This window comes from Phallusia mammillata, chromosome 2 (assembly GCF_965637545.1).
Source record: "Phallusia mammillata chromosome 2, kaPhaMamm4.hap1.1, whole genome shotgun sequence".
NCBI classification, from domain to species: domain Eukaryota; kingdom Metazoa; phylum Chordata; class Ascidiacea; order Phlebobranchia; family Ascidiidae; genus Phallusia; species Phallusia mammillata.
Window position 1 is genome coordinate 13,687,591 of NC_137253.1, and position 21,984 is coordinate 13,709,574.

The following is a 21,984-nucleotide window of genomic DNA, read 5'->3' on the forward strand; positions in this document are numbered from 1 at the left end:
AGCATTACAAATAAAAGAATTGACTACTGTTTGTAAAGAGACAAGAATTAGTTTATTAATCATTTATATGTTAAATCAATTCAAGAAACACCAAATTACTTATAATCCATCAAATTATCAAAGATGTAAACAAATTAAACATTATGTTGCAAATACAACATAATGTTTGCTTTGTTTACATCATTGACTAAACTATACACATTTTTTTCTGTTAGCTTTGTTGTATTGCATAGTATATCATTATAATTCTGTCTTTTTAGTTTAAAAACTGTGTTTTGTATGTTAGCAAGAACCAACAAAATTATAACCAATAACAATCCTTGCTTGCATCACAAGGCATTGTTATGTATAACAAAACAAACCTGTTACATATACTGAAACTGCCTTGGCTTCAACAATCGGCGGAATAAAAGTGTCAATAGAACATGAGATGTCATAGTCTGTGCTCTTTTGTAAGACTGTTTCATAACTGCAATGTTTATTACAAATGATTAGTTAAACAGTGAAACAATACTATTTTGGTTATTAAGAACATGACACAAACGCTACTTGATTGTTTTTGTTGTCCTAGACACAGTCCATTTTTGTTTCACTGAAGTTCCTTTGTTCACTTTGCACGCAATACGCCTGTTTGATCGATTTATGACGTGGATTGTTAATGTTGCTGTTTCACCTTTTGCTATCCTCAAAGTTGAACCAGCTGTGTTAATCTCCATTATTTCTATGATAAAATATTAGATAAAATTGTGGTTTGTTGTAATTACAAGTAACTTGATTCACATCATAACCCACATACTTGATTCACATTGTAACCCAACAAATTGCCTTAAGCAAGAACATTTGTAGCTGCAACCCAAAATGGTGCACGTCCCACCATGTTGACAGGAGTTTAAAGTGCATGGTGATGAACGAGGAACAGCTAAATTTTGTACAAAAAATTGTTTAAAACAACTGATACACTATTTAAACTATGCAAGTTACCTCTTTCACAAACAAATTTTCTTGCAATATTACAAGGTACAGGTGCAAAGGTTGTTGTGGATATTGTACCACAATCATATGATGGCATTTCTGAAACAAAACATTAGTCAAAAAGACAAATTCTTGGAAACAGTAGATACAATTTTGCTACAAACATGAATACAAACAATGTGAAAGTAAAAAAATCAATTGTTATGTGTGATTGTTCATGTGAATATAGGCAATTTTATCATACAAAAAGTTCATTATATTTTTTCAGCTGCTAATGTTCCAAAACAGCTGATTTGATAAGGTATGGCAGTAAGATTGTTCACAAAAATCAGCATGTACAAACCAAGAAGAACATAAACCGTTTCAATACATGGTTATAATAAGTTTTGAAAACATTTTTTTTTTAAATTTAGTTGAATTCATTTTTTAGTTTAGAAAGGGTCAGCAGTAGATGTTTTTTCAGTACCTGCTTGGGTGAAACTTCTGCCTAGTTGTGAATTGTCTGCCCAACTCCAAGATCCAGCTGTTTTAGAAAAGCCAATATAGTATAAGCCAGTTGCTAATAAAGTTCGGACATATTGGAGTTGAGCATTAGTTTTCCATATTGAAAGTGTTGATCCACGACTTTGGCAAAATGATTCAGCTTTTGAGGGGATTTTAAATGATTTTCCAATGAAATACTCACAGGTTGACTTTTGATTCCATTGATCTAAAAATTATTTCATGTCAAAAAAGTATCTTAAGCATCACAAATATATAATTTGAGTATTTTAGCTACATTTTTTTATTAACTTACATACGCATGTAGGTTTTGTAGTGGTATAATTCCAGGTTCCTTGAGCAGAACATGTTGAGCTTGATGATCCTGTCAGCTCAAAGTCAGTGTAACATGAATAAGTACATGTTCCTCCATAATAGCAGTAAGTTGAACGACATTGATTATCACATGAGATCTGACCATTTTGTAATACAGTATTTCTACAGTAAACCCCTGCAACAAACATATACATAATTGATGTTGATTGGATTATTTAATAAAGTCGTCAAAAAGCAGTTAGTTCTTTAGTTTTTCTGCCAGGCATACTGTATCAGCAATGATATCGGTCATGAAGCAGTTTTTTTTTCAAAAAAACACAACTTTCCTATTAAACGCACAAGTAGCAATAACAAGCTAGTGCAGAAGTGCAAAAGTGCAAAAGTTATGAGATCCTGCATTAAACAGCTACACCAAGTGAATTGTTAGAGAACAGAAGACTAGGGCTTTATAAAACAAATTCAGTCGAAAGAATATGTGCTTATCACTCTGGTACCAAGGTAACAGATGTAATCTGTTGAATGCTGGCGGCTTTTTGACATAGTGGTGGAGTTAAACCAGTCAGCACCCTATGTAAGATGCAGTCGAAACTAAAGCATCTGGTGGATACAAATGTAACAAGGGGCAAGGTATAAGCTATAACGAGTAAAAAATGGGAAAAAGAACACATAGCTGAGACAGGTAGGTCAATAAATAGGTGCAGGAAAAAATACACCAAACATTCCTTTTAGAAACAAACCACAACATTACCTTGCTGCTGCAGTGTTTATGACAGAAACTGAGTACATACTCCTTTGACTGATAACCCCAATGGACATTAAAACACAAAAATACATTCTAATGCCAAATAGATAGTGGCTTTAATACCAGTGAAGTTTTATCATTGTGTTGGTGTCAGTTTGTCTGCTGCACAAGCTTTAGTGCTTTAAAGAATCGACGGGGTTTGTCATTATTCGTAATGAAGCATATCCCATGAAACATCAGTTACTTTGTTTACTTACTTTGTTTAATTAAAGATCTGCTCACATAGCTATAGTGGTTAATACATAAAAGTTGCACTAATTTAAACCACAACATTAAAATTTAACAGTAAATTAAGTTTCCAAACATTGAGGTTGTAAAAAGTGTACATTGTTTTCTTACTACTACATGTGGGTGGTGTATTTGTGGAATATTGCCAGGTGCCTTGGGCAGAACATGTTGAACTTTGTGATCCTGAAAGCCTGTATCCAGTGTTACATGAAAACGTGCATTGTGTTGCAAATAGACATGAGTTTCCAGGACAAGAACTTGTAGGACATCTTATTTGACCATTTGATAGCTGAAGTGAGCGACAAGATATCACTGAAAATATGTGAAAAGCGGGGTAATAGGTATATAAGTTTAATTAAAAACTATTTAAATGTACTTAATGCATAATACCAGAACTTTAACTACAACAACAATTTAAATATACAAATAATAAATGTTACTCATAGGCGCCGAGTGGGCGGTGGCGGTGCAACCTTGGTTTGTAAAGCACCACAGTGGATATGTTTGATTGCTTGTAGCGGTTTGGCACAAAATATCGTCAAAACTAAAAATCAGGAGCGATTTAGCTTTTAAATAAATGTGCTGGTGAAAAAGCAACAAAACATGGCTTAAAACTGCAACCTATTTTGGTCAGTTTTTTTTTTATGATGTCAAACATGTGACAAAACATTTTTAAATATACCAAACCAATTTTATACGGTACAACCATATATATACAACCAAAATAAATAACATTATTAAAAAAAAAATTGATGAATAGTCTATGCGAATTTTTTGGGCTTTAAGTTTGAGCTCATGTGGTTTCACACATTTATGAAATCACATAACATGACTGCATACTTTTCGTCCGCCACCTTGCATTTTTGTAAAACTCGGCGCCTTTGATGTTACTTCTGAAATATCATGATGCATAAATCAAATGCAACAAATGGCCATTTTACCAATAAACATAAAATTTTAAATTTTACAAACCACGAGGCAGCGATTTCTAGCAACTGAATATGACAGTTTATTTTCAAAAATATTTTGAATAGCTTTATCTGAAGGGTTGCCATACCATCCTTATATTTAAGATCTGTCCTTATTTTGAAGGGCAATATCTTAGTAAAATTTATTGTCAGTGTTTCTAAGAAATGTCATTGTTTTTGACCTGAGTCCTTATTTTGTCTTATTTTTAACAATTACAAGGAACAAACATAGTGAAATGACAGTCAAATCCCTGCTAAAGGGATAGTAAACTTAGACCTGAGCAGTCATAAGATGCGTTAAGTATTTTCTATGAACAAGGAGTTGCTAAAACAGATTGTTTCTGTGACAATAAGTGGCAAAGGATGAAAAGATTTGTTCAAAAACGTTTGTTTCCTTTTGTGTGAAAAAATATTTTTCGGTTGTTCTTATTTTGGTGTCCGTGTCGATGGCAACCCTGTCTATACATATCTGCTTCAATTTTTTAAAACAACTACATAGCATTTGCATAACAGTAATAGTTTAACATAAGTTAGCTTTTAAAAAACCATGACACTGAATTACTAAGCAATAATTGCTTTAGACATAAAAATCTGTTCCCAGAGCAATAATTGTTAACACATATAAACACACCAATTACATCATTAAAATTTAACAGTAAATTAATTTCCAAAAAATCAAAAATTGAGGTTGCAAAAAGTGTAAATTTTTTTCTTACTATGACATGAGGGTTGTGTGTTTGATGAATATTTCCAGGTGCCTTGGGCAGAACATGTTGAACTTTGTGATCCTGAAAGCCTATATCCAGTGTTACATGAAAATGTACATTGTTTTGCAAATGGACATGAGTTTCCAGGACAAGAACTTGTAGGACATCTAATTTGACCATTTGATAGCTGAAGTGAGGGACAAGATATCACTGAAAATATGTAAAAAGCGGGGTAATAGGTATACAAGTTTAATTAAAAACTATTTAAAGGTGCTTAATGCATAATACCAGAACTTCAACTACAACAACAATTAAAATATATAAATAATAAATGCTACTCATAGGCGCCGAGTGGGCGGTGGCGGTGCAACTTTGGTTTGTAAAGCACAGTGGTGGCCACCGTGGATGTGTTTGATTGCTTGTAGCGGTTTGGCACAAAATATTGTCAAAGCTAAAAATCAGGAGCGATTTAGCTTTTAAATAAATGTGCTGGCGAAAAAGCAACAAAACGTGGCTTGAAACTGCAACCTATTTTGGTCAGTGCTTTTTTCACGTGACAAAACATTTTTAAATATTACCAAACCAATTTTATATGGTACAACCATAGCTACTACATACATGGGTATGTAGTATACAACAGTGTGTCCCAAAATAAGTAACATTTTTTTTTTTTAAATGATGAATAGTCTATAGCAGGGATGGCGAACCTTTTTAGTTGAATGGGTCAAACATGATATCAAAATTCGGAAAGAAAACGAAGTGGGTCACATATTTTATTACATGTCAATGCTAAGATGCTTGTTGCTGCATCTTTTCTGCAAGTCTTGTAATCCTAGGTAGTTTTCAGTTTAACACACGCAGCAGTCATATCTGAGCTGAGACGATTCCTGGCACTTGATTTTATGAAATTCATGTGTGAAAACAAAGATTCGCATAAATATGTGGAGCCAAACAGCGTCATCAAAGTTACAACAAATCGTTTCAAATTGTACGTGTAAATAAACATATCTGTTGCCTCACAATTGACTCAACAATTTGTATTTTAAGACAATAGGTAATCCGGCAAAGGGCCTAAAGTTAACTGTTGCGTTGCTTTTTAATCTTGAAGTCTGGTAACCCTACAACTAGTAATCAGTATAAATTTTTAAAACTACAAGTGGGTCACTGGAATTCACGTGGTGGGTCACTTTGTGACCCGCGGGTCAGTGGTTCGCCATCCCTGGTCCATAGGAAATTTTTTGGGCTTTGAGTTTGAGCTCATGTGGTTTCACACATTTATGATGTCACATAACATGACGTCATACTTTACGTCTGCCACCTTGCATTTTTGTAAAACTCGGCGCCTTTGATGTTACTTATGAAATATCATGATGCATGAATTAAATGCAACAAATGGCCACTTTACCAATAAACATAAAATTTTGAATTTTAGAAACCACGAGGCAGCGATTTCTAGCAACTGAATATGACAGTTTATTTTCAAAAATATTTTGAATAGCTTTATCTAAAGGGTTGCCATACCATCCTTATATTTAAGATCTGTCCTTATTTTGAAGGGCAATATCTTAGTAAAATTTATTGTCCGTGTTTCTAAGAAATGTCATTGTTTTTGACCTGAGTCCTTATTTTGTCTTTTTTTCAACAATTACAAGGAACAAACATAGTGTAATGACAGTCAAATCCCTGCTAAAGGGATAGTCAACCTAAACCTGAGCAGTCATGAGATGTATTTTCTAGGAACAAGGAGTTGCTGTAACACATTGTTTCTGTGACAATAAGTGGCAAAGGATGAAAAGATTCATTCAAAAACGTTTGTTTCCTTTTGTGTGAAAAAATAATTTTCGGTTGTTCTTATTTTGGTGTCCGTGTCAATGGCAACCCTGTCTATAAATATCTGCTTCAATTTGAAAAAAAAACTACATAGCATTTGCATAACAGTAATAGTTTAACAAAAGTTAGCTTTTGAAAAACCATGACACTGAATTACTAAGCAATAATTGTTTTAGACGTAAAAATCTGTTCCCAGAGCAATAATTGTTAACACATATAAACACACCAATTACATCATTAAAATTTAACAGTAAATTAATTTCCAAAAAATCAAAAATTGAGGTTGCAAAAAGTGTAAATTTTTTTCTTACTATGACATGAGGGTTGTGTGTTTGATGAATATTTCCAGGTGCCTTGGGCAGAACATGTTGAACTTTGTGATCCTGAAAGCCTATATCCAGTGTTACATGAAAATGTACATTGTTTTGCAAATGGACATGAGTTTCCAGGACAAGAACTTGCAGGACATCTAATTTGACCATTTGATAGCTGAAGTGAGGGACAAGATATCACTGAAAATATGTATAAAGCGGATAATAGGTAAGTCAGGGAAAGGGGACCCATAATAATATAAACTTTTGTATTTGTTATAATAAACATATGTTTACTAATAAGGGAAAACACATTTATTTAAATCTTGCACCAATTGCCAATGCATTGTTGTGCAATGTTTAATTTATCATACTTAATCTATGATTTATTGCAGCAAAGGCCACTGTCCCCCTAAAACTTAAAATTTTGCATTTTTGGTACCATAAGGCAGCATTTGATCAAAAAGAAGTAAAATATATTGTCTGCACAACTTTAAATAGCACAGAAATCTGCTACAAATTTTCTGTAAAATGTGCATGACGGTTAGCATTTAAACATGACAATAAATTACTATGTTTAGCAAAAAAAACACAAGTTCGGGAAATGTTTATTTCCAGGCTGAAATCAGTGTTGACAGTGTTGTAAAAACAAATCAATTTCGCTAAAAAGCATCTTCAGTGTCTAGAGAGCAATAAAAGGGATGAAAATTAGAAAAGGCATTAAAATGGCAATAGAATAGGGAAAGATTCCTAGAATAAATTTACCAGGATTTGTTAGCAAAAAATCAGAAAATATTGGCAAAAGTCATCAAAATGTAATGAACTTCACATCTATCTTTTAGCATATACATTAGGAAAATGTCTTGTCAGTGTTTAGCTGTGACAATAAAGTGTCTGGGTAGAATCATTCAATAACTAGAAGGGTGGCTTAGCACATTTTGTTGTTGCATTTACACTATAACCTATTTTAAAACATTAATATATTTCCTATGCTTATTTTGTATTGGGTCCCATATTAGCCATCGTCTTTTATAATCTTAGTCGTTTCTGCAGGCAAAAACTCATGGGTTCCCACACATGCAAAGTTGAAAATAATGCAATTCAAGAGATAACCATGAGAAAGTCGGGTGTTGTAAGGTAAAACACAGTGATCGGCACTGGGATTAAATAATAATACTATGCAGAATACAAACTATGAAATTAGATTCTCCCCAGATATTGTTTGAAGTATGTCCTATTTAATGTTTTAAAAAACTGACCCATTTTAGGGGGCTAGTAGGGTAACTAATTGGGTTCGACACACAAACTAAAAAATATATAAAAACCACAATGACTCAATCAATAGTACTGCAAAATTTCAGCCCAATCCACCAATGTTTAAAATTTCGACCACTAGAGGTGTTTTAAGCAACAACCGTTAATGTTTCTGACGTCACAGGGCTGTTAACAAGCCCCTAACTGCCATAGCGCAAAAACGTCCACCAAGCAACCCACCAACATTAACATACAAGAAATCCAAATTTCAGCCAATTCTGACACTGTTGAAAAACTCACCCATTTTAGGGGGCTAGCAGGATAAATACTGGGGTTATCAACAAAAACAAAGTGGGATGCACATCTCCATAACTATATCTACCATCTGTGTAAATTTCAGCCAAATCCAGCAAACATTTGATGGAAAAACGAGTCGGACAAACTTTGGGTAAAAACACCCATTTTAGGGGGCTAGCGGGGTAAATACTGGGGTTATCACCAAAAAGAAAGTGGGATGCACATCTACATAACTATATCTACCATCTGTGTAAATTTCAGCCAAATCCATCAAACATTTGATGGAAAAACGAGTCGGACAAACTTTGGGAAGAAGAAAAAGGAAGAAAACAAACAAACAATTTGAGTAAAATCAATTTGTGTCCCCATCAGGGAAGGGGACCCATAATTAAGTGATGAAATTTTTGAGCCACCCACTGCACACTGAGAAAACATATAGACTGTTGCAGAGGCATTAAGGCATTGGAAACCAGATGTACAATTGTTTCACTGCCGGGGGCTAACTGGTGTTATGTAAATTAGAACAATAATGTGTTGTGGACAAGGGGTATGCACATACTTTGAAGTACAAGGCATAATAATGGGTTTAAAAGTATCACAACACGAATTATAAAAAGCAAACTATTGAAGCCAATAAATTTAGGATTGTGAAAATTGCAAACTGGATTTTTTTCACTGCCAATCATACCCTTAGATGTTACTCAGTAGAAATAGCTCTCAGTGCAATGAAACACCTCATCCCCAGACAAGGGGTCCAATACATGGTGACTGCATTCAAATACTCAATGAATAGAGCATGGCTGTATTCAAATACACCAATACAAATATTGGTTTATTTTTTTTTATCACTTTACTTTTTGTTAATGCTAGTTTGTTCCACTTGTTTGATCAACAAAGAGTGTCTCAAAGTTATTTAAATTTCTGCACTTGTTAGTTGGTTACACTAAACTGAATCCAAATTTTGACATTGAATAGCCTAGCAGTTTTTCCAATCCACAGCCCCCCAAAACCTAAAATTATAAAAATGACCAAACTTGCACGAGTTTTATACTTTGTTGGTTGGTGCATTATTAAGTTTGTTAAATAATATTATATTTTTTTGGATTCACCCTTTTTTAACCTGTATAATGTGCCAAAAACAACCAAATATGGCTTGGTTCCACATGACAGTAGTACATTATGTCACAACCAAAACTATTTGTGTTACTGTTCAGTAATATAAAGCAAAACCTGTTAAATGAGATTACATTGTCAGAGGTCACTAGGCAATCAATTTGTATTCGAATTGATTTTGTAAAAAAATGTTTGAATGTATTCTCAAAAACTTCTGTTCAAAGGAATTGACAATTAGAGCTGGTAGTCATGTATTCAATATCCGATCTCTATTGTAGTTTGTAGAGTTGTTTGCGGACAAGATACTTTACACTTACAGCTTACATTACAAACAGACAGGAGACACCCACGCGTATTAAAACTGCGAAACAAACGGGGTTCAGTTGGTTGCATGGGACAAAGATAAAACCACAGGTTATGTTAGGGAATTTAACTTTATGACACCACACAAGTTCGCTACCTTCTGCACCACAGCTGCGCACTGCCTTGCTTGCACATTGTGGAAAGCGGTGCCTTCGAAAACAGCAGGTCCGCTTGGTGCGCTAAGTGCGTTTAGTCCGCTAGGTACTTCGCTTGGTATACTACAGGTAACTCGTTTTAATGCAACAAAGCCCGCAAATAGTGCAGGTAACCTGTTTTGAAGCGAGGAAACTTGTAGTTACTGCGACGTAACGTAATAATGATGTAGGTACTGGTTTTAATGTTTGGGTTAAGGTTAGGTTTGAGGTTAGGGTTAGGGTTAGGGTTTAGGGTTTAGGGTTTAGGGTTTAGGGTTTAGGGTTTAGGGTTTAGGGTTTAGGGTTTAGGGTTTAGGGTTTAGGGTTTAGGGTTTAGGGTTTAGGGTTTAGGGTTTAGGGTTTAGGGTTTAGGGTTTAGGGTTTAGGGTTTAGGGTTTAGGGTTTAGGGTTTAGGGTTTAGGGTTTAGGGTTTAGGGTTATCGTAACACTTTTCCAGCATTATTTGCGTGTTTTTAACGTTCACTGGAGTATTTACGATTTGTCGCAAAAAAACAGGACAGCTGCAGTATTTTCGAGTTACGTCGTAACTGTTATGAGTTTAATCGCACCAAAGAGAGTTACCTGCACTATTTTTAAGTTACGTTGCACGAAAAAAGGTTACCAAGCGCACCTGTAGTATTCGAAGGCACCCTGCGGAAAGTAAACAAGATTGCGCTAATAACATCTCATAAGGGTAATTCCCAATTATGCTTCTTCTTTTAATGCATCAATGCGCACAAACAAATTTTCCCAAAAAAGGGGGTTTAAAAAACTGGCAAATTCATGTAAAAAGTTTAGACATTTTTGTGTCGGAAAAAATTTGGATTTTGTTTTGTTCGGGTTACAAATGTGAAAAAAACACATTGAGCTCGAACAAAGCAACGGTGAAGTACGTAGCCTACTTTTTTTTAAGTAGAGCAAAAACATATCCTATAATTCGATGTTGCCCATGTGTGATTATACGCCTGTTGCAACGTTTTGCAGCATCTAACGCCTACAATATTTTGCGTGAAAACCCTATTTGCCGCTTTATACTCGTGTAAGGCCCGCGCGGTTTCAAACAGTGGACCTACATAATATTCTAATATATACCTCTACATTATGTAAGCGTAGTAGCTATAAGTTCACGTGACGAAAAATCCCTTACATCGATTAGTTGGTGTGATGAATTAGCTTGGTCGTACTATTAGGTCACATCTTACCTGCCTTGTCACCAGCGGTTTGTGATGAACTTGAAGCCACGTAAAATGCAGCCCAACACAGCAAAATAGAATGTAACATTTTACATCCCACAGTTGATCTATTGTAACCTGCAATTTAAAAAAATCTCGTATCAAATATTCTCCCTAATGAAACATTATACGTCGTGCACAAGTTCGTCCATGCAGAAACTGTTAATAGTTTGCAACATCACGCATGGAAAGTATTAGCCAAACGGAAGTAAGCCTGGTGAGCGCCTTTCTTCAATCGGTTGTTTGTAAATCCAAAAACAAATTGCCGTGCGCGACAAACAATTAGTGAAAGATTATTAACAAATCACATAACTCACCAAACGACTCTTGGTGGCCATATACAATTTAGGGCAGGGCTGGGCAACCAATTGTTACTGTAGGGCCAATTATAAATGTCAAAATTGGATCGCGGGCCGCACATGTGCATAACACAAAGTGATTTGGCATTGTTTCTTGCCAAATATGCTTAACTGCAAGTATAATTTGTATTTGATTATAGCCACATTTTGCCAGATCGCAGAAAACTAGCATCAGGCGCATTAATCAGCTCAAAAATATGTAATAATTCGGCTCGTTCGTCAGTACTTTTGAAATCCAAGTGTCTCTGCGGGCCGTACAACCTTTAATGAAGGGACGCATGTCGGTCGGTCTAGCACTTTTACTTTTTTTCGTACTTTTAAAGCCTATACCCCAGTTATATGTGACGTTGACACTTTTCTCTGAAACCTAAAGACCACAAGATGGGGTACCTGAGTTTAGTTAAACTTATCTCGTTTGGTAAAGAAAACATTGCAACACGATTGCACTGAAGCAATTACCAAGCCGGAAAAAGCTGCACGACGTTGAAACGTGAAGGAACGCAAAAAAGTGGCGGACACAACTGGTGCATATTTTAAGCGTCATGTGACGGGAGCGCACAAGTGAGTGTAGCGCAGTTTCTCGTCTTTTCTGCTTTTCTGTTTGAATAACTTGATATAAAATAAGTTATTTATTTTAAAATTTAAATGTTTAAAATGTCAGTTGCAACGGCATTAAAAACAAATAATCCGTTATTTACAGTTTGCTATTCGTTTCGCCGTTGCCCTAGTGGAGTCACTAAAAAAGTAGCAAAATCATTGCTTTAATCGTCAAATTTAATTGTTAATCAAATACAATTAAGCCCGAAAATCCGCGTGAATGCTGTACAAAACAACCATTCGGCCGAATTATCGCCCCCTATTGCATCAAATTATTTCTTTGACCGCTTTTTGGCGTCGTTAAACGGGCGATATAAATCGAAATAATTACCCCCATTTAATGGCCGGTTAAGGTGTCTCGAAAAACCGCTAAATTTGCATAAACACGGGGAAGACCACATTATACCTAAAATACAAAAAGAAGGGCAGGAACTAGACCGAATGATCCCACGTACAGACATGTTATGTATGTACCGAATCGGCGAAATTTCGATTCGGCCGAATCAACCGAATCGTTTATGATGTCACGCCAAAACATAAGTTTATCTACGTGGCAATTATTACAGGATGGTTGTGTTTCGTCCTTATTTTAGTTCTGTGGGGTATATAGCCGAACATTGCCTCAATCATGATTGCCAACCCGACATTGAATTATTTTGTCTGCAGTTGGAAAAGCGATATTGTGTTAAAGAATATAATGATAGACGCGATTTTCGTTGGAACTAAAGGTTGCAGAAAAGACACGTTTACGCTTTAAATGTGTGTTTGTAAAAGATTCAGTTTCGGCCGAATCGCAATAAATTATTCGGCCGAAACCGAATCTTTGCAAAATTGGCCGATTCGGCCGGATAGATTCGGCAAACGTAATTTTCGGTACACCTCTAGTTTTAAGTAGCTGATTTATCTATACAAACGGAAAACGATTCTAAATTGTTTGTGACCCTATAAGATTATCGAATGGCCAACAAGAGTCGCTCGATGAAATATGCGATTTGTTATCAACAAATTATGTATGGATAATAGGTGAAGCAAAGGAAAAAAATGACAATTGTCGCAAGAAAACTGATTGGGACATTATTATAAAATTATCTCAATAAAGCGTTAGATTATCTCTTCTATTTATTAAACTTCTATTCGCACCCCACCAACTGCTTTTTATTTACAAACAACTGATGAAGAAAGGCGCGCCGACTCACATCCGTTCGGCTAATACAGGGGTGGCCAAACTGCGGCTCTTTGAGCCTTTGATTGCGGCTCTTTAATGTCGCACATGCCACAACTGCAAAGTTTAGCCAAAAAAAACGTTGTTAAAAAAACTGCAAAAAAGAAAGATAAACAGGAAAATATAACTTTTAAAACAGAAATGGGAGGAGGAGTTTGCATTCAATAATAATGGAGGTAAACCAGTGTGTCTTATTTGTCCAGCTTCGCTCAATCATTACAAAACCAGTAACTTCATTATTTGATAGCGTAGACTTTAATTTGCGTGAATAAATTTGTTTTTGATTTTTTGTCTTGCGGCTCTTTTTAAACTAAGTTTTGTGATATGCGGCTCGAGCATAAAGCAGGTCTGGCCACCCCTGGGCTAATACGTTCCATGCGTGATGTTGCTCATATAGGCCTACTGCGCACTATTAGCAGTTTCTTTGTTGACGAACGCGACACTTCGACTTCCTACTGTACGACGCATTAGGGCAGTGGTTCTTAACCTTTTTTCTTTGCTGCACCCCTTTCAAATCACCAACCAATTTTCGCACCCCCTTTCAAATCACCAACCAATTTTCGCTCCCCCTTCTGCAATTGCTTAAATAGAATAGACCTAACCAACCTTAATGATTCAGCATCCCCGCACCCCCTAGGAACAGTTCTCGCACCCCTTGGGGGTGCGTGCACCCCTGGTTAAGAACCCCTGCATTAGGGTGTTTTATGATAACAAATTTATAGGTAAGTACTTTTTACATTTCAGGGTAGGGAACTGCGGAGTGTAAAATGTTTACCTTACTTTCTATTGTGCTGTGTTTGGCTGCATGTGACGTGGCTTGAAGCACAAGTTCATCACAAACCGGTGGTGACACGGAAGCAACTGGACCAGCAGTAACAGGAGGTAAGTTGTAATTAAATTGTACATCAAGAAAATTTAATACAACGAATAATCAAACCAAAGGATTCTTCGTCATGTGAAGTTAGTTACAACGGTTTACTTTACGTAAAGTCATTCCTTAAAAATCACTTTCTGTTTAAAATTTAGAACAGCGCTAGCGCTTTTTAATAGCCTACATTGTATTGTAGGCCCTACAATCTTCCATGTGTATAAAGGGGTAAAGGGAGTTTTCGCCCAAAACGTTGCCCTAGATCAGTGGTGGCCAAACTACGGCCCGCGGGCCGCATCCGGCCCCCAGTCCTGTTTCATCCGGCCCGCCAAACACCTTGCCTGGTTTTTTCCAAGCACCATATTTACCACTGTGAACATATATAAACCTTTTATTAAATACAAGTGATAAACAAGATGGTGTTATTTATTGTTATTCTACTACAATAATCAGGGGCGTCTCGTGCGAGGGGGCTGCGGAGCTGCAGCACCCCCAGTAGGCTATTTTTACTTGACATTCCGATTCCAAGTTGTTATACAAAACAATCTTTACATATAGTTTTTTTGTTTGATCAGTGTATACTAAGAATAACTTTTATGGCATTTTATCAAAATAAAAATAATAAAAATTTAGTATTAAGTTATTTAAAAAATTTTTTTTTTAAAATAATAATAATAATAATAAATTGTCTATGGCGGAGCTGCAGCTCCAGTCGTGACGTTTCATGACGTTTTCAGTTGTGCGCATGCGCACTTGGAAAAGCGACATGCCGGGCGAAATAGGCGAGAGGGGGCTGTGGCTCGCGCAGCCCCTCCCGTGACGTAGCGCTAGTTGTGTTGTCTGCTTCGCGTCAGTGAGCTCCAAAGCTAAACCCGTGTACTGTGTTTTTAAGTTCGACAGTGAGTGCAGTTAAATAATTATTTTGCTATCATTAAATTCATTACAGTTATCATTGAATTAAATAAGTGTATCTAACACCTTGAAAAAGAAAAAAGGTCATCTAACACCTTTAAAAGTTACAATTAACCTTTATAATAAATAACTGAATTAAAAAGATTTATGAAAGTATGGGACAAAACATCTGCTGCTCCAATGTCATGCAGGAATAAGCAACAACAAGAAATACTCAGTTTTAGTTCCTAATGCTACCAAAGAAAAATTAAATTTGTGTCTGTGAAGTTAAATGCCTCACTGAAATTCAGGCAATATCAAATGCAGAACAAACAACTGCAAGCAACAGGAATTTTGAAATGAAGACAAATAAAAGAGTGAAGGCAATTTAAAGTGTGGATTTCTTAACACACCATGTGGACAGTATTTGCAACCAAGTGCAATCATGTGTATTGATATAATGGACATGTACTGTTTGTCTAAACAGTAGCTGCTAAATTGCTTCACAGGAAGTGTTTCTTAAGAATGAACATTCTACAGACAAGATAGTAGTGACACCAAGCACATCCTATTGTTGAAAAAGCACATCCTATTGTGTTGTAAATTTTAAAGCTTGAAGGCGTTTTGCACTTAAAAAAGGAATTATAATCTATTTGCCAGCAAGCAGCAATTATAGCAGTCAAGAAACTAAAATACAATTAATAGTCTGTACACAAAAATTTAAGAAAGATATTTAAATGAACAAGTTCTGAAACCAATGTAATGTGGTTGTTAAATTTGTTAGTTATGATACCAATAAAAAGCTGTATGGCTAGTTTTTTTGTGTGACAATAATCTGTGAAGTGTCGTAGAATATGTTGAAAACGCTGACTGTGACTAAATTTACTTAAATGAAACATGACAATTTTTGTTGTCGAACTGAAATACTTCGACCTTTTTCGACTCATTTATATCTATTTTTTCTATAATTTTTTTTTTCTATATTCCTGTTGTGTTTTACCGTATTTACAACCGCTTCGTTTCGAAGCTGTGCCACGTGTGTTTTTGTGTTTCACATTATTACTGAACGTTATTGTGTTTGGCCCGTCGCTGTGCAAGTAAACAAAATACACAAATGATGCCGTCAGCTATTTACACTCGTGTACATTATTGCGTAACAAAAATTACGTCACAATGGAGTTGCTAATTAAGATTTGTATTACTTGTTTTTCTGCACAAAACAAATGGCTAGAAAACTAGAAATGTAGCTTTTCAATATATTGCCAACTTACATATGTTCAGTAAAGGCTAAAATTTTGAGCAGCACCCCCACAAATTTTAGTCACGAGCCGCCACTGACAATAATATATATTTTAATAAAGATGGCAACAGTTACGACAAATTTTACGTAAATCTCATTTAATCCGGCCCTCCAGTGGCAAGACAGTTGCAAATTTGGCCCTCTGGTAAAAAAGTTTGGCCACCCCTGCCCTAGAAGTTAAGCGTAGCCTAGTTGCTGTAGAGCAGGGGTGTCAAACTCGCGGCCCGCGAACACTCAACAACAATTGCAGTATTTTGTCAAATTTGTATCTACTAACAATCAGTTTTTCTTACTTTTCAAAGTGAAAGCTATTATTTAAACAGACATTTACAGAAATTTAATTTATAAATATTAATTCATATGTTATGAATAGAAACGATAGTAATCAAACCATATAGCCACATGCAGCCGCAGAAACGAGTTTGTGGGCCTATTGTGTGCAAACAATGCGAAAAACAGGCACCAAAAGCGTCACAACATAGACTATGACGTAATAAACAGTTAAAACTGATTTTCATACTGTGCAGCTCAATCTTTTGTATCAAGTTGGAAATTATTCTGGGATTTATGGGCATCAATAGATGGTATATTTATATATAAACCCATTTCTCTACCTCTGTAATTAGCGAAAAGGTTGTTTAAGTGTATAAAACTTGATTAAAAATCACATGCGGCCCTCGGCATAATTTTCAAACTGCAATGTGGCCCTCGAACCCAACGAGTTTGACACCCCTGCTGTAGAGAACGTCACTTCATTTTTGTATTTTTTGAGCTTTTTTCGAGTGTCTAATTAACGCCTGTTACCCGACTAAAAAAATCCATATTTTTTTCGACAAAAAACTATTCAGATAAACTTGCGAGTTTTTAAACCCCTTATATGGGAAAAATTCGTTTGCGCGCATTGATACATAAAATGCAAAATAAACAGGGAATTACCCTAAGTGATTTTTTTCGGTGCAACCATAGTATACTAACATGGTAGTCCAGCTCCTCTTTTCCTCTCGTTTCTTTTATTATCCTGCGCATTTCGGTTACGCATGACTAACACTGCACGTCGCCTGAAGTTTTGTATGAGGTACGTGGGAAACAGCTAGTTTTTAAAAGCCGCTGGCGACAAATCCGTGTCTGTTTTGAAGTTTTTTAGTTATTGGGTTTATTGTTTAATGCATGTAGAGCTATTAAAACGATTTTAGCTTTCAATTGTATGAACTCTTTGAAGTGTATTTTTAAAAACTTATAGACATGCATCTTCTTGTAGAAATTGCTTTAAAATTGAGGCAATGAACCGAATTGGCGAGTCAAGGTTTTTCAGCATGTTACTACACTAGCCAACATGGCCTGTGTCTTGTCATCAGGTGCACTGATGAGACCTTGTCAAAACAGTGAGCAGTATTTGCAGCTTACTTATCATCTATCTATTGGCTTATTAATCACATTGCCATCACTTTGGTTCCCCAGCAGTTGCTTAATTAGGCATTAAAAATCAGTTGTTTTCTGTGCTTTATACCCATTTGTGGTATTGAACAGATTTTGGTGAGGCATCATTTTTTGTAATTTGAAAAAAGAAGCACATTGTGCAGAAAGTACAGACACTTTTGACAGTTTTATTTTGATATATTTTTCAGAGCCCATTTTTTTTGGTTTCCTTGGTAGACCTTTGGAACATTTTAGAAAAGAGCTTTTCGGCAAACGTGAACGACAAGACACAAATAAATAAATCCACGAATATTAAAACCTATTGAGTACTTTCTCTTTATCCATATCAACTTCCAGAATATCAAATGTCCTATTTTAGAAACTTTCATAATGAAGATCATGGAAAAACTTTTGCAATACACAAAAAAGTCTAGCTTGTTGGTTGGCCACAAAACTCTTTCTCAAGCATTTCAGGTACACACTTTGTAAAAGTTGCAGTAATGATGAAGGATAAGTGAGACCTCCAGGGTTTTGCTCCATTGAAGAAATCAGCTTGCCCTGCTGTGATTGCATGGTGGGCAACTTGCTAACAATTTTGCTTACTTTTGTAAAATTGTTTTTTGCCTTGAACAAAACATCACCTTCCAAATACTCTAAACTCTATGTTACTTATCACAGCATTTAACTGTTTTATTGTTTATGATGTCTAGCAATTGTTTTTGTACCTTGAAATTTTTTCAAATAAACTTTTTGCTTCACAGCACTCTTTTGCTTAGTTTCTCATCTAATCAGTTCTTTTATGAAAAATCTGCCGCTTGTTGACAGTTTGAAATGAGTAACTTTGGAAAAAATATGGTCTTCGTTTAAGCTTGACTTTTCGTCTGTCCGAATCGAGTTCCTGGTCGGGTTCAAAGTTGTTAAATATCAGTTCATTAAAAATGCAGTCAGTTTGGCAAAGTTCAATTTTCACCAGACTTTAACTTAATCAGTAACAAGCTTTATGCACCCTTGAATATGTTAGGTAAAACCACGCTAAAATCACTTCAACGCGTTTAAAGGACTAAAAGGCAAAAAAACTCAGTAAATTCTCCCCAACAGCACAATTCCAACCAAACGTAGTAATATTACAAATGGTAGATGCATAAAACCGACCACGCACGCTCAGTTTTGTCATTTTCCTGCTCTGAAAGCACCCAACTCAATGCAAGCATCCGACAAGCGTGCAGAGTTAATCAAGCGCGACGGTAACAATAGCTGGACTACCATGTTAGTATACTATGGTGCAACCATGTTATCAAAGCATACATAAAATACATACTTTGCATGTTATTGCTTGCTTGCTTTTCTTACTTCTGTTTTCACCAAAGTCCAAACAAAATACTTTGGTCTTCACAATGTACAAGGCTACAAGCAAGGCAATGCACAACTGTACTGCACAAGGTTGCGTAATGTGTTGTGTTTAAACTTACATTCCATCCCTAAACATAGTCCGTGGTTATAACCTCGTCTCATGCAACCGACTGAGTCCCGCCTGTTTTTTGCTTGGTTTTAACAAAGTTTATTAGGGGAAGTGGTCCGTTTTTGGATTTAATTTCTGCACTAAGCATGTTGTACATTTAAACAATACATGATGTTTTTTTATTAATCAAAAATGGTATATCACAAAGTTAATAGTTGCTGGGACCTGGGGTTTGCTATAGTGCTATTTCTGGTATCAGTTTGATTACATCAAAAAGTAATGTATTTGGTTTATCAAATAGACATTGCAACATGATATTTTAAAAGTAACATTTACTATATATTTTGATAGAAAATATAATTATTTATTGAACAAATATATTTTTTAAACAATTGCTTTTTTGTGTAATAGTTGTTAATTAAACTTATCAAAGTTACCTATCAACCGCTTTTTGCATTTTAGTGACATGATAGTCGAAATACATGTAATACCAGTTCTTGTCCTGGAACTTCATGTGCATATGCAACAAACTGCACATTTTTATGTGATACTGGATATAGGCTTTTAGGATCACAAAGTTCGACATGTTCTTCTCAGGGCGCCTGGAAATATTCATCAAACACACAACCCAGATGTGATAGTAAGAAAATAGTGTATGCTCTTAGGAAACCTTAATTTTTGGAAACCTAATTTACTGTTAAATTTTAAAGATGTAGTTTTAAATTGTGCAATTTATATGTATGAACAATAATAGCTCTGTGAGCAGATTTTTTTATTGTAAAGAAATTATTGTTTAGTTATTTATTGTCATGGTTTTTAAGAAGGTAACTGTTGTTAAACTGCGACTGTCATAAAAATACAATACAGTGAAACAAAAAAATTAAAGCAGATATGTAAAAAGCGATTTAAAATTGTGCTGACAATATTGTCATGTCCAGTTGTTATAAAACGCTGCCTCATGGTATCCAAAATGCAAAATATTAAAGGTTATTGCAGGAGGTGACCATTTGTTGCATTTAATTTATACATCCAGTATGGTAAATTGCATGTTGCACTTTTAAAGAATACATGTTGGCTGATGGGTTTTTTTGACAAAACTTGTACATCACAAAGTTATGCAGTTGCTGGTGTTTCTATATTGATACTTCTGGTAATAGTTTAATTGCATCAAAAAGTAATGAATATATTTGGTTTATCAAACAGACATCACAACATTATGTTTTAAAAGTAATATTTGCTATTTATTTTTATTGTTGTAGTGAATTTTTTTGAATTTTGATCATAATATATAATAAATAATTATTGAACAAAGTGTAGTAGTGGTTAACTAATCTTATCTAAGTTACCTATGAACCAATTTTTGCATTCTTTAGTGATATCTTGTCGCCCACTTTAAATATAAAATGTCCAAGTTACATGTCCTACAAGTTCTTGCCCTGGAAATTCATGTACATATGCAACACAATGCACCTTTTCATGTATTACTGGATATAGGCTTTCAGGATCACAAAGTTCAACATGTTCTGCCCAGGCCACCTGGAAATATTCCACAAACACACAACCCACATGTACTAGTAAGAAAATAATGTACACTTTTGGTAACCCTAATTTTTGATTTTTTGGAAGTTAATTTACTGTTAAATTTTAATGATGTATTTGGGGTGTTTTATATGTGTTAACAATTATTGCTCTGTGAAAAGATTTTTGAGTATTGAGTATTTCAGTATCATGATTTTTAAAAGCTAATTTTTGTTAATTGTTAGTGTCATGCAAATGCCATTTAGTTTAAAATAAAATTTGAAACAGATATGTATAGAGCTATTCAAAATTGTGCTGACAATATTGTCATGTCCAGTTGTTACAAAACGCTGCCTCAGGGTTTCTAAAATTAAAAAAAATAAGTTTATTGGGGAAGTGACCATTTGTTGCATTTAATTTATGCACTAAATACATTAAATCAAGGCTGGTTATCTTGAGATTTCTGGTATAGGTATAATAGTTTTTCTGGTAATTACATTAAAAAGTAATGTATTTTGCTTAATCAATTAGACATTACATCATGATACTGTATTTCATTTATTATTAATTTTTATTGTGGTTGCAGTTAAAATTCTTGCACTTCGCGATAAGTACCTTTCAATATTTTTTGATCAAAGTGTAGTTATGGTTAATCAAACTTACCTATTGACGCTACTAACCACTTTTGCATGTTTTTAGTGATATCTTGTCCCTCACTTCAGCTATTACATGGTCAAGTTTCATGTCCTACAAGTTCTTGTCCTGGAAATTCATGTTTATATGCAACAAAATGCACGTTTTCATGTAATACAGTACTGGATATAGGCGTTTAGGATCACAAAGTTCAACATGTTTTGCCCAAGACACCTGGAAATATTCCACAACCACAAATACACCACCCACATGCACAAGTAAGAAAACAATGTACACTTTTTACAACCTTTTGTAAATTTACTGTTAAATTTTAATATTCTTATGTAAATTGGTGCAATTTATATGCATTAACCACTATAGCTCTGTGATCAAAATTTGAATTGCAAACAAAGTAACAAATGTTTCATGGGAGATACTTATTCAGAATAATGACAAACCACATCGATTCTTTAAAGCACTAAAGCAGAGATAACAAGCTTGTGCAGCAGACAAACTGACACCAACACAATGATAAAACTTTAATTTACTGGTAATAAAGCCAATATCTATTTGGCATTACAATGTCTTTTTTGTGTTTTAATGTTCATGGTGTTATCATTCAAATGAATATGCCAGGTCTCTGGGAAAACTCACTTTTGGTAATCAGTTTCTGTCATAAATACATCAGCAAGGT

The 21,984-nt window shown here is 35.0% G+C and overlaps 2 protein-coding genes across 2 annotated transcripts in view; one reads left to right on the forward strand and one right to left on the reverse strand.

The window, feature by feature from the left end:
• LOC145215440 (uncharacterized) overlaps positions 1–11,076 on the reverse strand; it is a 38,698-nt gene extending 27,622 nt beyond the window's left edge. The window contains exons 1-9 of the mRNA XM_080084141.1: positions 10,998–11,076; positions 4,503–4,703; positions 2,930–3,130; positions 1,769–1,963; positions 1,439–1,681; positions 982–1,071; positions 797–919; positions 550–721; positions 363–469 (exon numbers count right to left, since the gene is read on the reverse strand). Of these exons, the coding sequence (XP_079940267.1) occupies positions 363–469; positions 550–721; positions 797–919; positions 982–1,071; positions 1,439–1,681; positions 1,769–1,963; positions 2,930–3,130; positions 4,503–4,703; positions 10,998–11,076 (1,411 nt within the window). The remainder of the gene's footprint in view (positions 1–362; positions 470–549; positions 722–796; positions 920–981; positions 1,072–1,438; positions 1,682–1,768; positions 1,964–2,929; positions 3,131–4,502; positions 4,704–10,997) is intronic.
• The window catches only part of LOC145213917 (uncharacterized), a 115,177-nt gene that overhangs the window by 27,868 nt on the left and 65,325 nt on the right, over positions 1–21,984 (forward strand). The gene's annotated exons all lie outside the window — the stretch shown is intronic.